Source organism: Blastocystis hominis (genome assembly GCF_000151665.1).
Source record: "Blastocystis hominis, Singapore isolate B (sub-type 7) whole genome shotgun sequence assembly, scaffold_15".
In the NCBI taxonomy this organism is placed as follows: Eukaryota; class Bigyra; order Opalinata; family Blastocystidae; genus Blastocystis; species Blastocystis hominis.
In genome coordinates, this window is record NW_013171822.1 from 201,987 (window position 1) to 217,656 (window position 15,670).

General features: G+C 47.9%; 5 protein-coding genes; 3 read left to right on the forward strand and 2 right to left on the reverse strand.

The window, feature by feature from the left end:
- Positions 1-1,839: 1,839 nt before the first annotated feature.
- GSBLH_T00001974001 (uncharacterized protein) lies at positions 1,840-2,675 on the reverse strand (the record flags this gene model as incomplete). Its single annotated transcript, XM_013040467.1, has 4 exons — positions 1,840-2,049; positions 2,081-2,347; positions 2,381-2,529; positions 2,561-2,675. The coding sequence occupies 4 exons, from the start codon at positions 2,673-2,675 to the stop codon at positions 1,840-1,842; spliced, it is 741 nt and encodes a 246-aa protein (XP_012895921.1).
- Positions 2,676-3,278: 603 nt separating this feature from the next.
- GSBLH_T00001975001 (uncharacterized protein) lies at positions 3,279-4,604 on the forward strand. XM_013040468.1 has 8 exons: positions 3,279-3,336; positions 3,368-3,435; positions 3,471-3,531; positions 3,564-3,631; positions 3,667-3,856; positions 3,887-3,957; positions 3,988-4,054; positions 4,085-4,604. Exons 2-8 carry the CDS (start codon positions 3,421-3,423, stop codon positions 4,162-4,164), a joined length of 552 nt encoding a protein of 183 aa, XP_012895922.1. The 5' UTR covers positions 3,279-3,336; positions 3,368-3,420; the 3' UTR covers positions 4,165-4,604.
- Positions 4,605-6,926: 2,322 nt separating this feature from the next.
- Positions 6,927-7,097, forward strand: GSBLH_T00001976001 (uncharacterized protein; the record flags this gene model as incomplete). XM_013040469.1 has 1 exon in its annotated part: positions 6,927-7,097. The coding sequence occupies one exon, from the start codon at positions 6,927-6,929 to the stop codon at positions 7,050-7,052; it is 126 nt and encodes a 41-aa protein (XP_012895923.1). The 3' UTR covers positions 7,053-7,097.
- A 1,146-nt stretch (positions 7,098-8,243) lies between these two features.
- GSBLH_T00001977001 (uncharacterized protein) lies at positions 8,244-8,977 on the forward strand (the record flags this gene model as incomplete). Its single annotated transcript, XM_013040470.1, has 5 exons — positions 8,244-8,306; positions 8,337-8,433; positions 8,464-8,584; positions 8,618-8,854; positions 8,884-8,977. The coding sequence occupies 5 exons, from the start codon at positions 8,244-8,246 to the stop codon at positions 8,975-8,977; spliced, it is 612 nt and encodes a 203-aa protein (XP_012895924.1).
- Positions 8,978-8,992: 15 nt separating this feature from the next.
- On the reverse strand, positions 8,993-9,698 carry GSBLH_T00001978001 (uncharacterized protein; the record flags this gene model as incomplete). Its single annotated transcript, XM_013040471.1, has 3 exons — positions 8,993-9,180; positions 9,210-9,552; positions 9,585-9,698. 3 exons carry the CDS (start codon positions 9,696-9,698, stop codon positions 8,993-8,995), a joined length of 645 nt encoding a protein of 214 aa, XP_012895925.1.
- Between the last annotated feature and the right edge of the window lie 5,972 nt (positions 9,699-15,670).

The following is a 15,670-nucleotide window of genomic DNA, read 5'->3' on the forward strand; positions in this document are numbered from 1 at the left end:
GTCTTGGACGAGGGAGGAGGGAAGGAGGTCTCCGTAGATGTGATTAGAGAGGAGGAAGCGCAGCACGTACACGCAGCACTGCGCGGTCACCAGGCGGAGCGTCTCGCCGTGCAGCACGCGGCCGAGGCTGCTGAACACCAGCGGAGCGTAGCAGGCGTTGCAGAGGTAGTAGCCGTGGAAGGAGGGCGAGTCGATCTCGCGAAGCTCCTCCGAATCGGAAGTGAAGGAATCGACAGGATTGGAAGATGGATCGGGGTTGTTTCCATTGGAAGCTTCGATCGAATTCGATTGATCGGGGTTGTTTCCATTGGAAACTTCGATCGAATTCGATTGATCGGGTTTGGTTCCATTGGAAACTTCGATCGAATTCGATTGATCGGGTTTGGTTCCATTGGAAGCTTCGATCGAATTCGATTGTTCAGATTTATTTCCATTGGAAGCTTCGATCGAATTCGAAGAATCGGCAGGCTCCTGGCTGTCCTCCGCGGCGGTCTGTTCGCTGTGTGCGGTCTGGATCTTCCAGGCCTCGCGCTGCGCGGGCTCGGTGAGTCCGTTATAAACGCTCTGATGGAACGCCGACATCAGAACCAGCACGCCCTGCAATCGCTGCGTATCCTACCGTGGAAACCGGGAAACGAACTCACGTCCGCGGGGTCCAGACAATGGAGAAACGGAGAATCGAACGGGGGCGGCGGAGGCGGCAAGCGCGGCGATTCTGGCGGCAAACGAAGCGGGAGATTGGCCGATAGAGAGGATTGGTGGTGAGGAGGAGAAACCGTGGAAACGTCGTAACTGCGGTTATGGTGATGCTGGATCGAACGGAGAATCGATTCGTTCCGTGCAGCCGCAGCCGCCATCAGATCATCATCATCATCATCTCCGCGGGAGTCGGGTTGTTCGGGATTCCCGCGGGAATCGTCGCCTTCGGGATCGGATTCGACCAATAGAACGACGTCGTCATCGGAATCCGACGAATCGGAAGGCTGCAGCAGAACTTCGCTCGAAAACGGAGAGAGAACCGCGGCAAACGTCTTTCCCGCGGGTTTCTCCTCCTCCTGGGGCGTTTCATTGTTGAGCGTTTCATCGTGGGAAGGGCGCGGAACGGAGTGATCGGGGTTTGGTTGGTGTCCGACTTCTTTAGAATCTTCGCGCTGCTTGTCCTCTTCGTCGGCTCTCTGCGAGTTGTTCCCCGTTTCCCCGTTCTTCGGGTCCGCCTTGATCGGCGAGGGCGGCGTGCTGGGCGAAGGCGAGGCCTGGAGATGAGCGACTTGGTGGAGGCGTACCATGACGGTGATGAGCGCGATGCTCTCCGAGGGAGCGCCCTGCGAGGACGGAGAGAGATTGATGCTGCGTCGGAGCGGAGGACGATCCCTACACGGAGAGGCGGCGAGAGACGGGCTGCGAGGCGGCGAGAGAGGAGGGGTGGGGGCGGTAGAGATCGTCGGGGTGGTCGGATTCGGGGAAGAAGAGGGAGAGAAGGTCTTTCTGGAGGTCGGGGTGGGGTGAAGGAACACTGTGGAACAATAATGAATGGAGGGGAGAATGGGTCAATGATGAGAGAGTTGATGGAGAGTTGAAGAATCGATCAAGCCATCAATTCAATGCAACAAAAAACAATTCAATGAACAATTCAATCAATGATTCAATGAACAATTCAATCAATGATTCAATGACTCCATGAATGAACAATTCAATGATTCAATCAATGACTCAATGACCCAATGATTCATCACCCAACATTCAATTCAATTCAATTCATTCAATCCATTCAATTCAAGGATATTTCTTTCATGGCGTTCAGCACGCTGCTCAGCAGAAACATCGACGTTCGAAGCTGAATCAACGGCTACGCCTCATCCCTCTCCCCCTCTTTCCACCGTGCTCGTTTCGTGCTGAATCACTTCGTAGCAGTAGCGAATAAAGAACTCCTTCACCAGCACGTCCTTCAAATACTCGTTCACGCAAGGCACCTGAATATTGAGCACGTCCTGCAGGAATAAAAGCTGGTCGATGATGTTGTTGGTCATCTCTCCAACACGAGCAAAGCTGCTGCAAATCGATTTCATTGCCAATGAGTTACTTCGATTCCACCATGCTGTTCATGGTTACAACTAACGAAATCACGTAGTAGACCAGCTTCTTGAAGTACTTCAGTGTGCTCGGCTGGCCCATGTACTTCACGATGTTCTTGTCGTTCACTAGGAGGATGAGCTGGGAACATTTTAAAGGGGGTACCTTTCAAACAATTCAATGTGATGGTTCGAATGGCAATGCGAACCATGGGCTCGGGATTGTCATAGAACTTGCTGCAGATAGAGAATAAGGGGAATGGATCGGCAGATTGCGTCTGAAAGAGTGAAAACACGCACACAGAACAAACATAATTATAGAAGAATTGTACAGTATCTGGAGTGAGATTCATGGACAGAAGCTTCAAAAACGAAATATACTGAGACACGACATCTTCATCCATGAAATCCAAGGGTGTAGTGATCAAATCGTTGATGTGGTTGTTTGACAAGATGAAAACTAAAATAAATGGAACCATAGAATAGCATACATAAAGATGTGCGGTTTTTGATGTTCTGAATGAGGATGGAAATTGTTTGTATGATCTGGATCTTAATTTTGTTACTGCGGTTTTGCTTGATAATACTAATAATATCGTGAAGCATATTCTCCTCTAAGAAAAACCTACACACAGAATGAGTGTTTTCACCAAATAAAACACAACACAAACCTACTCAAAATAAGAATCGCTCTTCTTTTCTCCATGAATCATAATTTCAGCGAGTTCTCGTAACACCTCTGTGAGTTCACTATCAGCAGAGATTCCAGGAACGTCATGCAGACGAATAATCTCCTTGTGCAACTCTCTACAATATTATGCGATCACCACACAACCACTTCATTCTCTTCAATGAAAGATCAACCTTTGGTTTGAACCAGCTAAACATAGCAAAACCAACTAATAGAGAAAGTTGAAATCACAGAAACAAGGAAATTGTAGAAAGTGTTTCTATTCCTAAAAATACAAGACCGGTTTATGTTTATTCATGTGGATTACTCCTAAAAAAGATATAGAAGTGTATTATCTTTGTTTATGCACTGCAATACTATTCAAATTTTTGATTCATTACACGATATTCATCTTTTCACTGTTTTTTCTATTCAAATATTGGTGCGCACGAGTTTACGATTGATATCCTCCTCATTATTGTTTATTTTCTATCTTTTGTATGTCAGAAGTGCTGTTTTTCTGTTGGAATCTATTGTAGACAGTGGAACAGCGTGTTGCTAAACTTGAATCTTCTCTGAAACCTGAGGAGCGTCCTGGTGAGTGCGATAGTCTTGTTTCATGTTTCAGCACCCGTGATTGCTCCCGCGTTGCAAGCCAAGGCACATGACCTTGAAAGAGAGATGAAGAAGGATTCTGTATGGATCTTGCGAAATCTGATTTAATTTTGTAGGTACACGCAGAATTGGAGAAGCGCCACTCTGTGGAAGAGATGGAGTCAAAGGGCTTTATCAGTAATCCGTGCCTTTCGACCCACAATCCATAGGTACCTCGGTTGCTCCTTCCTTGGCGTCTCGTGTGAAGTCTGTTGAAAAGGAGATGAAGAAGGATTCCGTATCTTTCCCTTATTCCTGTTTTTTATCGCTCAGCTTCATCGCGAGCTGGATCACCGCAGCGATCCATCCGCCCTTGAGGAGCGTGGAATCCTCCGCAACTCCGACTCGAGCGTTCTGGCCAGCCGAATGGTGGAACTGGAGCATAACATGAAAAAAGACGCCGTGAACCGCGGTCTGAAAGAGCGCTCGGACATGAACACGCTCGTCGAGGCGGGTATTCAGAGTATCTCCTGGCTCGGAGTGTGACGCGCAGTGAATCCCTCGATCGCCCCGTCGATTCGCGCGAACGTCGCTTCGTTAGAGCGCAACATGAAGAAAGACCAGGTTTTTAGTTCCGCTCTTCCTTCACTGCAGCTGAATCGATCGCTGTCCGACCGTCCCGATGAGAGCGTTCTGATGGAGCAGGGCAAGATGATGGGACGTAGAAACGTGGAAACGGACTCAGCGATAGACCAGATGGCTGCGAGTTTGCAGCCCACCGAGAAGAAGCTGGACATGCAGTTCAAGAAGTCCTCGGTGGAGCAGAAGTAGGGATTCCCGCGGGATTTGACGCAGACTGCTGCAGCGACCGACCCCGGAGGAGCTGAAGGAGATTCTACCGGGAGTGTACGAGAGTCTGAGTGAGGAGTCGAAGCAGGGAGTGAAGGTGGCGGAGAACTCGCCGCTGATGAAGGTGTACACGTCGCTGCTGATGTCCAGCTTCGAGCAACTGATGATCGTCGGCAAGGTGGGAGAGGGAGAGAGTGTGGAGAGTAGATTACGGCGGAGGAGTACGATCGATTGGTGGCGATGCTGCAGGGAGACAAGCGGATGAAGCTGCTGGGGTTGGCTGCGGAGTACATGAAGACGAGCAGTTATGAGAATGTGGGGATGAGGAGAGAGAGTGAGGTGTGTAGTATGAAAAGGGAATCCTGGAGATGGTGAAGTGAGAAGGGAGAAAGGCGCATAAGGTGTACATGACACTTGTGTTGTTTATTTGATTGTTTGTGTTTATTGAAAAATGAAGTGGATCTTGCAGGAAGACGATAATTAAAATATTATGGAAGTGGTTTTCTTTTAGGATCTGAGGCAATCAATCATTTCATGATTATTCTCATTTCTGAGTGATAGAATAAAATAGAATGAAGTGTTGTAGATATTCAAAAGCACCACATTCCTAGAAAGAGTTGGTAAATACTGAATTCAACACCTGGAATGGTTTCCGTCTATTGACTATCATAATTTATATTACGTATTATTACATACCACCTGATAACCCACATTCACAAAAAACACAATTATTCCTCTCATCTTCGCCTTTTTGACAAGATCAATCGTTTTGAATAGTCTATTTTTGTCGTAATGAGCCTAAACTCTCCACTGACAGAAGACGTCACTTCTCCTCGTGCTCTTCTTTCCGAAGAAACGGATTGTAACCTCTAGTCCTCTCTCTGAGCGATAGCCCATCTTTCATCGAAGCAGCGCTTGTACATTAGTTTAATGAGACCAGGGAGATTATCATATTGGCTAGCCATCGACGACAGCTTTCTCAAAACCGTGATCCACTATTTCGCATTTATTGTGGTTCCCGTTTTGTTACTCTATTCTTTCTATTTGACTCTAGAATCTCCGTGAGCCTTCTAACACTCCGCTATGAATTGGATTCCTCCTACTCTGTTAATCATTATTTCCCTGCTTCAAGCTGGAAATCAATCAATGCTCCCGTTGCCATAACGCTCCTCATTCCTGTGGGCATCGTGATTACAAAGCTGCTAATCAATTTGATTCGGATTCGGTCCATCCCGAAACATCTGCTTTTCCTTCAATTTGGTCGCGTGGTTTTCTTTCTGGGCTTCGGTCTCAGCTTCATTCTATTTCATTTATTCTCTGTTGGAACCCTCACTCGTGACGGAGAACTAATCTTTATTCCCGTTCTCGCTGGATGGGTTTGCTCGATTCCGCTCATGTTTTCGCGTGTTCAAGGCGTATTCGCATTGCTTCTCTGTGTCACACATTCTAGCTAACGCAGTTCATGCATCGCTGGCATCAAACGCGCGGCGAGGAAACTCCGAATCGCTTACTAATGTGGAAAGCAACCATGTTCAAAGCCCAAGTGATTACGGAGATCGTATGCTACGGATTGTGCACATTGCTGGTTCTATCGATTTCGACTCTTTGCTGTCAACTCGTGATTCGTATTCGAGTTCGTTTGTGTCTTTGAAAACGCAGCTCTCTCCACGATCGAGGCGCTCTTCATCCTTTCTCCCCTCATTCTATTCACCATCCTCACGACGATCGTTCTGATCGGCACCTTCCCGATTCTCTTCTCTTTCGTCCCTCCAGTATTCCACTTCCACTCCACCCTTCGCTCACTCTCTAGTTCAATCGGTTGTGGAAAAGCCACTTCGGCGAGGTCAATCTGTCCATGACAGCGCGCGTCATCGAGGTGTTCGCTCGCCTCTTCCTCTTCCTCATCCTTCTCTGCTTCGTTTTCATTTCGCTTTGCCTCGAAATCGCTTGGTGGGACGCTTTGACCACTCAGAATTTGGTACGTCTCTCTCCGATTTCCCCGTTTCTCACCCCCAGAATTCCTGTTCGCAGGTTCTCTACATGGCAGCCATAGCGTGCTTCACTCTCGGTGGTCTCATGTTTGCGTTGCTCATTGTACGGATCGAGATTGGATCCGAAACATCCGAAGATGTTCTTCACCAAATCGCAGTAGGATTTGGCGGCATTTCCTGACTCTATTCTATAGGATCGAGAGATTGGAGGAAGGCAGTGGAAAGAAATGGTGTTGGACTTACCTCAGTATTTGATAAGGAACGAGATTGAGATTTTCGCCCCGCTTCCATCCAGTGTTTGTATCATAGATGAGGTCAGAGAGGTGGGACAAGAAGAAAAGGCCGATAGAACTGACAATGAAGACGAAGAGTTGTGCATCATTTGTATGACAAACTTGGCAGTAGGAAATAAAGGTTGCCTTTCATGTTGTAGAACACTGTGCTGCTTCCTTGTGGCCATGTAAGTACTAGAGCGTTCTAAATCAAAATGGTAGGGTGGATACTGCAATAGCTGTGCCAAACTGTTGTATAAACAGATTTCAAAGAGAAAATGCCCCTTGTGTAGACAAGTATGGCGATTCCACAACCCAACCAGCTTGTAGAGTATTTCGCAGGTCGCTTCCATCAAGACACCTTCAACCAAAATGTACCAGAATTATCGCGTTTATAGTGTGGAGAGAGACTTTTCTGTTTGTTGGCAATCAAATTCCCATTCCCGCGGTTCCTTTGTAACTGCTTTCTCGTTATCTAGAAATGGATCAGCAGAGTCTGCAGGATATAGAAATCGATAAATATGAGGACGCCAACAGCAAGTACTCTCTAGATGCACATAAACGTAAAAACCAGTCTGTGCTAATTCTTAAGGTACGTTGTTTTTAAAAAAGGGATAGACTGTAGACTTGTGTCGCGATTAGTTTGTGGTACTCATCCTCCATATTGTCAACGGTGGTGAACAAGTCATTAATAAGTGGAGATGAGCACGTTTTTCCATTAACGCTTACCTTTGCCCATGTGTTTATTAGTTCCTTTTGCGATAGTATCCCGTTATTCGTGTTTTGCGAGTGTAGTCATAAACATGGCGTTTTTCCACAAGAGTGAAATGCGGTTTTACGTTAAGAATATGAATTTTTGGAGTATTATCCGCTATATTCTTCCGCTGGCGATTGCCATGATGACCACGAAGCTCCTCACCTATTTTAGCTACGGCTACATTCCTGCCTCTCTGACGCACACAGTGAAAGCCCTCCAGCCCTTTTTCAACGTGTTGATCGTGTACCTCTGGACAGGCGAGGGCGTGGACCAGCGAACCATTCTTTCTCTCTTTCCCATCGTTTTCGGCGTTGTATACGCCTCTGTCAACGAATTGGAGTAGACATGCCGTGGGATTGCCATCCAGGTTCAACTCGATCGGCTTCGTCTGCGCGCTCGTCTCCACGATCGTGGGCGTCTGGCAGAGCGTCTACCTGAAGATGTTGATGCGCATGGGCATGGAGAAAAACTTCGTATCGCGCGTTTGGCTCATTTGATTGGCTGTAGCTTCACTGGTGCAACGGATCCGTCAGTTGGGTCCTTTTGCTCCCGATGGTCCTTATTTATGAGTACAAAATGGGGACATATCGGAACATTAATGTCCGCAATCTCGTATTGAGTTCGATTATTCAGTACGCGTCGTCCATCGCGTCGTATTATGTAGGAAACAAAAAACGTGCGCATGATCATTAGACCATGTCATTGGTGACTTCGCTCTCGTACTCGATCTGCAGCACGTTCAAGCGAGTCTCCATCATTCTGGCGTCGGTAGCGTACTTCGGGAAGACGCTCTCCGTGTCGAACTTGATGGGCATCATCATTGCGTCGATGGGTTGGAATCGGGTTGAATTGTGATCGTAGGAGCCGTGATGTATAATTTGAACTCGAAACGAGGAAGGAATCGGAGAAAGTCTCCGGAATTAAAAGCGAATCGTGAACTGTCGTATATGGATCTAAAGACGATTACTCTTTGAGATTGTAAAGTGTTTCTGTTTGTTTATTCTCTTTCCTTCTTTTCGTTTTGTTTGTTTGTGGCATCACATGAAAATTCAAATTTCCCGCGATTTTTGGCATTTTGCGACAGAAGAGTTTATTTCGATCATGGTAGAGGTTCCTTTCACAAGTGAACGCTAGGCTACTAACGGGAGACACACTATCTTGCTGATTCAAAGAGGTCGCGCTGCGAGTCGTTCCTACTGGGATTTCCCTACCGTAAACCAGTGCATGCAGTGTAGTTTATCCAGTAACATGATGATTCTAGTCTTGATCGATTATTTTGAGAGGGAGCTGATCAACTTAAATCCCGCAAAGCCCAAGTTGTCGTACACTGTTAGCGATATCTATAACCAGCTTGACTCGTTTGAAGAATGCAATATGCTTGTGTACCGACTTAGGAGTGATATGTCAATTTTTAGGTACAATCCGGAAACCAATTCTTACAATCCTTATGGACGAGAGTATATCAAAGAGAGACTCTTGAAGTACCTGCAGCACCTCGGTTGCTTTGTTTGTTCCACAAACACGCCACATTTTGCGAATTGTTGTGAACTCTGCCTGGAAACCATCGGCCATGTGCGATCTTCCCGCATTCTGATGACTTCCAACTTTCTGCTCCGCGTCCGCTTTCGGAGCTTGGACGTATTCCAGCTGGCGTCTGGACATGTCTACCGAGGGTTCCCAGCTCATGGGGAACAGCTTCCCAAAACGCAAGTGCTGCATCACAGGGAACTTCCCCAGCACTTCGCGCGCCCAGTAGTTTTGCAGGTGGATGTTAATGCGACTCCACGACGTCATCTGCGCGATCTGATACAAAATGGGACTGTGTCCCTGCAACGGCCCCGTTTTCGTCTACGATAAAGCTCTTTCCCGACGCGAACAATGCAAATAAACTTGATGGCCTCCAGATACATGTACTCCGTCGAGTTCGCGTCCACCACTTCTTTATTCAAAATGCTTTTCGGCCCAATCGATTCGTTCCCTACCTCCGAACCGCCCCGAGCCGCCTACCGATCAGCTGCGCCGAGCCGAACACGAACGGAAGCAACTGGTAGTCGTCCAGACACCACACGCCGTGCGATCCCGCGGGTTCCAGCCAATAGACGGTTTGGAGGTGACGACACACTTTCAGATACGCGGGGAAAACGAGGAGGATGGTGGCGGGGAGTTCGGAGCGCTGGAGAACGAGCGCCTTGTAGAGGCAGCAGAGGAAGACGAAGAAGGTGGTTTCGTGGCCTGTTCCGTAGTCGACACGCTGGGAATTGCCGAAGGAATCCTCGAGATATCCGCTGAGCTCTTTGCATTTTTCGAAGTTTTCGGCGCCGACGATCTTCTCGACGAGAGAAGCGGAGTTCTGAACAGACATGCGTGGCAGACATAGGATACATTGCATAAACGGTCGAACCAAATACGGAACGCTTTATTTCCAAAGCGAGATGGTTGAACGAGGGGAGGAATCTCATCTATCCATGTGTTCAGTTCTTGCATTACTTCCACCATTCTGTTTACAATCTAGTCATGACGTGATTGAAAAGGGGGAAACATCCGGAACTTCTTTCTGTGAGGAAATCGGTTTTCCTTTGACTGCTTCCACGCATATCTTCATAAATTTCTTTAGCTGCTCGATTTCCTGGTGATCATGATTGCTGTAATAAACGAATACCTGACTTTTTTGGAATGCTGCAAAATCTGTAGAGGAGAAGATGCCTCTTTGTAAAAGGCTATTCTCCTTATGTACAGGTTTTGTTTCGATCATGACTTAATGAAGGCAAAAATAAGACTTGAATTTTGTGCAATCCAAAAAACGGCATGATTCTTTGAATGTGGATTCACTCTCGAAAGAATGACGTAAACTATGTTCTGTGGTAAAAATTGAATGATTCCGACGTATTGAAGTTTCTCTGGATAAGAATTTCTTGATTCGTATTTTTGGTTCTTTCTTCGTTTCTAGCATCGTATACTACGGAAGGTAGTTGTAATAAGAATAACAATAATTCATATAATTGTACTAATAATAATACTATTAAGGATAATAATAATAACATAACACATATTACCATTGTTTTACTCTTGACGATAACAGTTCTATTGTTTTATTCTTTTCATTGTGCAACATGAAAAGTCTTTCTTTTTGTTTTTTTGTACCATTACTCGTCATACTTTTTATATGTGAAGTGGAATGGAACAAGAAAAACGTTTTTTTAGTTTATAGGGCTGTGGTTCCCTTTTCAATGTACCGATCGAATGCTTTGCCAGTTAAGAACAATGTGGTACATGCAAGACCGATCGATATGTCTCTTTTGTCTTTTCCAACTTCAAATCACACCGATATGTTAAATCAACTGGTATTTTATCAATTTCTGCAGTTAATATGTAGAAGGCGTTACAACCGGAAGTTGATCTTAGTGCATGCAAAATTAGCAGTGAGGAAACAATTCGTGATACTACTATTCATATTTGTAACCAGAGTGATTTTAAACGATTATCAAAGTATAAAAAAGCCATCGTGTACCGTCACATTTCTGGAGGAGTCGCCAACCAGCTGTACAGCTTCCTCTCTTCGGTCCTTCTTGCAGAAATGCTCCATCTTCCTCTCATTTGTTCAATCTGATTTTCACGGAGTCGAATGTAGATTTCGACAACTCCATTGATAAAAACCTCTACGTTCATCGCAGCGACGACGCTCCCGTCTTCTCTGTCGACGAATCCCGTATCCACACACTTCCTCCCTCCTTTACATCCAGTTTTCAAACTCCTCCACTCCAAACAAATGATCTCCGAGTCATGCTGGATGCGTGACATTTACGGCGACATGCGCCACATTATGGCATTCCGCCACGCCGCCGCGGCCATTTCCAAGCGTGAATTCAGCGACTACCTTAATCACGACACATGGGTCCTTCTCGACGGAAACTGTCTCTATTATTATTACTGGCTCGACAACCCTGCGAACGTGAAAACCCTCGTCTCCCGCGGTTATCTCTCAAGCCTCAAAAACCACTTCCGCCACACCGATCAACTTGTCAAAGAATTGACCCAACGAATCGTGGAAACGGGGATCCGATTCCGTCCGCACATCGTCGACCTCGTCAACTGCGTGCTCGAGCCCTTTCGATCACGGCTCATTCCCGCGGAACCTCGCATCCACACGCCGCCGTTCGCGCGTTTTTCGAATTTAATCGCGGTTCACGCGCGGTTCGGCAGCGGATTGGCCGATTTTGTGGACAGCCGGGAGTTCCTTCCCCCGCGGAAACTGCAGGAGTTCGTGGCGTGCGTGGAGTCGGTTCCATCGAACGCGATGGTGTTCGTGGCGAGCGACGCAATCGCGGTTAAATTGGCGATTCGTGAGGCGTTGGGCGATCGGGTTTTTTCGCTGCCGATTTTGGCGGGCCACTCGGATGAAAGCATGCGGCTGCCCGGGCAGAAGGAGCCGGTGGGAGTGCAGGAAGCGAGCGTCGTGTGGCTGCTGGTGGATATGATCGTGGGGTCGATGGGGAGCCGATTGATTGGGACCGAGGGCAGCACGTTCAGTACGATGATGGGAATGATGGGAGATCCGGTGTATATGTCGGTGAGCAAGTATGGAAGTCAGTGTGAGAGGAGAGGGTTGTATTTGCCAAAGTAATTGGATGAAGGGGTTCTGTGTGTTCCTTTTGTTGTTGTTTGTGCAATACGCGATTGCTATGAGTGTGGAGTCGGAAGCACGGTTGTATCAGACACGATTGGACAACCTTGTTGTATTTTGATTGTTTCTCCAAAATAATGGATAGAAGGAAGATAAGGAAGCGATTGAGAAGGACGCGGAGGGAACCGAGGACTTTACCATCAAATCTCTCCAGGACAGTTTGTCGTCCATCCGCATTAGCCATTTCGTGGATATCAAGTTGGTTGGATTCCGACGAAATGGGAACGGGAACGTCTTTCTGTCCGATTCCTTGCTGCAAGAGTATATGGAATTGTTGGGCAGGTAAATGGATGTGCATTAAAAGGTAATACCGATAGAACGGACCAAACAGTCAAAGTGGCGAACGGGGACAAAGTCTACTCTCTGCCAATATACGACAGCATCAGTTACCGCGTTTCGCACTCCAGCGAGCTGATCAACCAATGCATCCAGCGAGAAATCAAGTTTTCCGATCTCCTGTAATCATGATCTCTCTAGCAAAGCGATCGAATCCTCGAACTCCTCCCTCACCGTTCTCCCCTCCACGCTCTTCAACCCCATCTTCGCCAACGACCTCTACGACAGCAGTGTCTCCTTCACCGTCTACGTCCTCAATCCTTCGCTTCCCGCCAAAAGGCGTTACACTTATTCTCCCTCCAACTCCACCGCCAATTCCTGCTTCGCCTCCCTCCTCTTCAGCGAGGTCAACTCCATGTCCTTCCTCTTCCTCGACCTTACCGCGGTTTCCTCGCCCTACGGGCGTTTCGTCCCGAACGAGGGTTTCAAAATGGTCCAATACCCCCAATTATTAATGTCCCTGGGGGACAAGCACGTGCTCAACCCCTCCTTTCTCCCCGAAATCGCGCGCATTCTGCACGACGCCGTGTCCTACGCGCTGCTCCCCGACCTCCGCCAGAACGTCTTCTTCACCGCGGGACTGGACGGCATCCGCTGGGACTTCGGCGTGGTGGCGGTCCACGTGCTCACCGTGGTTCTGGAGGTGCAGGGAAACTCCTTCGACGGGTTCATGGCGACGCAGGAGACCGAGCGAAGCCAGTTTTGGCGGGCGCAGGCGAAGCAGATGCAGCGAATTTTTCCCTCGCAGAAACGGATTTCCATAAATACGAGCTATTTTCCGATCTCCAAAACGCCGAATTTCGCGATGTTGTTGACGGAGAGTCTGGAGCTGCGCTCGACCAATCACACGGATCGCCACGACGACATGTTCACCGTGGTTAATTTCAAAAAATTGCGGGAATTGATAACCCTCCACAAAGCGGCCATTTGGGCCGAAATGGGCCTTAATGCTGTCCCCGAAACACTAAAACACTCCACGGTCGGCAGGATCAACGTTATCCCCGTTTTCGTGTAATTCCAAAAATCGCGGGTTTTTCGTAGGATCAGTATTCCATCGCCTTCCGCGGTTTTCTTGGACAACGGCGAAACCACCGGGAGTTTCGACGAAATCGTGGTAAGCGTGGAAACTCGGGGCGTCAAAACCGTGGTTCTGGAGAGGGAGTTTCATCGATAGGCGAAGCGGCAGATCGAGTGTAACCGCGGGAAATTGGAGTTTTCGCCGATGGACAGTCGCCGCCAAATTCTGCAGGAATTGGCGGGAATCGTCTTCGGGCTGCTTCCGCTTCATCTGTACAATAACCGCGGGGATGGCATGTAGACACTACGATCCGATGAAACGCCAGATTTCCCCGGATTTCCGGATTTCCAACAGCGAGGATTTGCTCAGCGCGTTCAGTAATTCCATGATATTCACGAACTACCATCGACGTAACGCCCGTCGGAGAAAAAGTAACGCCCAGAGTTGATTCAGCGCGTGATGACGCATTCCCAGTTGTCCTTGATTATGAAGGGGCTCCGCGAACAACTGTACAGATACCAGAAAGCCACGTCGTATTACCGGTTGGACCTCGCTTCGCTCTATTTGCCGCGGTTCTACGTGGAGCTCTGCAAGCGTAGACCCTCCCCGCGGGGATGAGGCGTAGGTTGGCGTCGGGAGTTTCGCCAGCTGGTGGATGTTTCGCTGTATATTTCGATGGGAGACTGGGAGAAGGCGCTGGACACCGTGGATTCGGCCATCGTCAATTTAGAGGGTATTTCTGGAATTCCGATGAAGCTCTCCGAGATCGAGTCTATTCGCGTTTTTCCGGATGTAGGTTCCACGGTTCCACGTTTTGAGGTAGTTTCGTCGGAATCCGATGGAATGGGTGTTGATGGCGCTGGCGAGCGTGCTGATCGCGTTTTTTTTAAGCTGGATCTTGGCGTGTCGGCCAGGAACGCGAAGCCGGCGAAACGCTTATGACCGATTTATTTCGATGAAGCCGAGTGGATTTCATGCGAAGTAGTGATATATAAATATAATGGGAGTTGTTGTTTTTTTTATTGATATTATTGTATGTTTGTTATAGACATATTTGGGTTGGTTGATTTGTTTGAAGCAATATTATGTTAATACTCTTATCATTAGTAGTAGTAGTAGTAGTAGTAGTAGTAGTAGTAGTAGGCGTATGAAAATAAATAATAGAATGGCGAATACAAGGATCCCTTCGATCCTTATTGCAGTTTCTCCAACACTAAAACTCATGTATGAACCCTCTCCCTATCATCATCATCATCACTATTATTATCATTGATTCACACCCAAATATCCTTCTCCCCTCTCATCCTTTCCTAAAAACAAACACACCAACATAACTTATGATTCTGCTCCAAATACAATCGTTCCGATTCCTCGTTCGTGTACGGAAACCCGACCCTCACCGTGTCCGCCTTCATTCCCTTAAACCCCGCCATCAGCCAGCTCCGATACGTCTGTGGCCGCACGATTTGATGCGTCCGCGTAGAGTAAGACGCGACAGCGTCCGATCCATAGTTCTTATAGGACCCGATTTCGGTGAAATACGTTCGATAAGGCCTTCGATGACACTCCATAAACCACGACAACGACCCATGAATATCGTCGCCGTTTCGATGCGTATACGGCCGATAGCGCCAATACACTTTGGCCTGGATGTAGGTTCGCGCATAGACCTGAATCACGAAATCCACGGGGATGGTATCGTTGTTGACAAACAAATCGACGCAAAACATGTCGTACGAAGCGACCGGATAGTACGATTTCGAGATGATTCGCGCTCCCACGCCGGTGGGCGCGTCGTACGCGTCGATCACGTCGATTAAACGTTTGAATGTGAAGCGAGACGGGATGATGTCATCGTCCATCACGATGTGGTAATACGAAGAAAACATCAACGGAATCAGATGGCGCAAAAAGAACGGCGAGTTCCAATTCACCGACCAGATGTGCGTAATGAACGGGAACCGCTCAAACAACTCTTCGTAGTTCACGAACACGCCGTTCTGGTACACCACCACCTCGCCTAACGGCAGCGAGCTCTCCAGAATTCCTTCGATCTGCTCGTCGTAATAGCGGCGTTTGTACTGCGACAGCACCAGACTCACTTGCCGCCCTCGCTTGCGTCGCCCCTCGCACACTACGTGCTGCAGGCCCAGCGCGCGCTTGCAGTTCTGTGAGAGCTCGTGGGGGTCGATGGCGAGACGCTCCGTTCGAAAGCGTAAAGAAGACGATTGTTGTTTTTTAAAGGTGGGGCAAAGCGTGAAATGAACTTCCGAGTGGAACAGGCAGCGGAACGCCGCGGCCATGTAGAGGAAAGGGTTGTGTTCGTTCTTTTCAAATTCGGTGTTAATGATCAGTTTTCGAAGTTCGATCGAACGCATGAGCAAACAACCATCGACCTGCCTCCAGCGAGCAAACATAGAAGGGGAGGCGCAT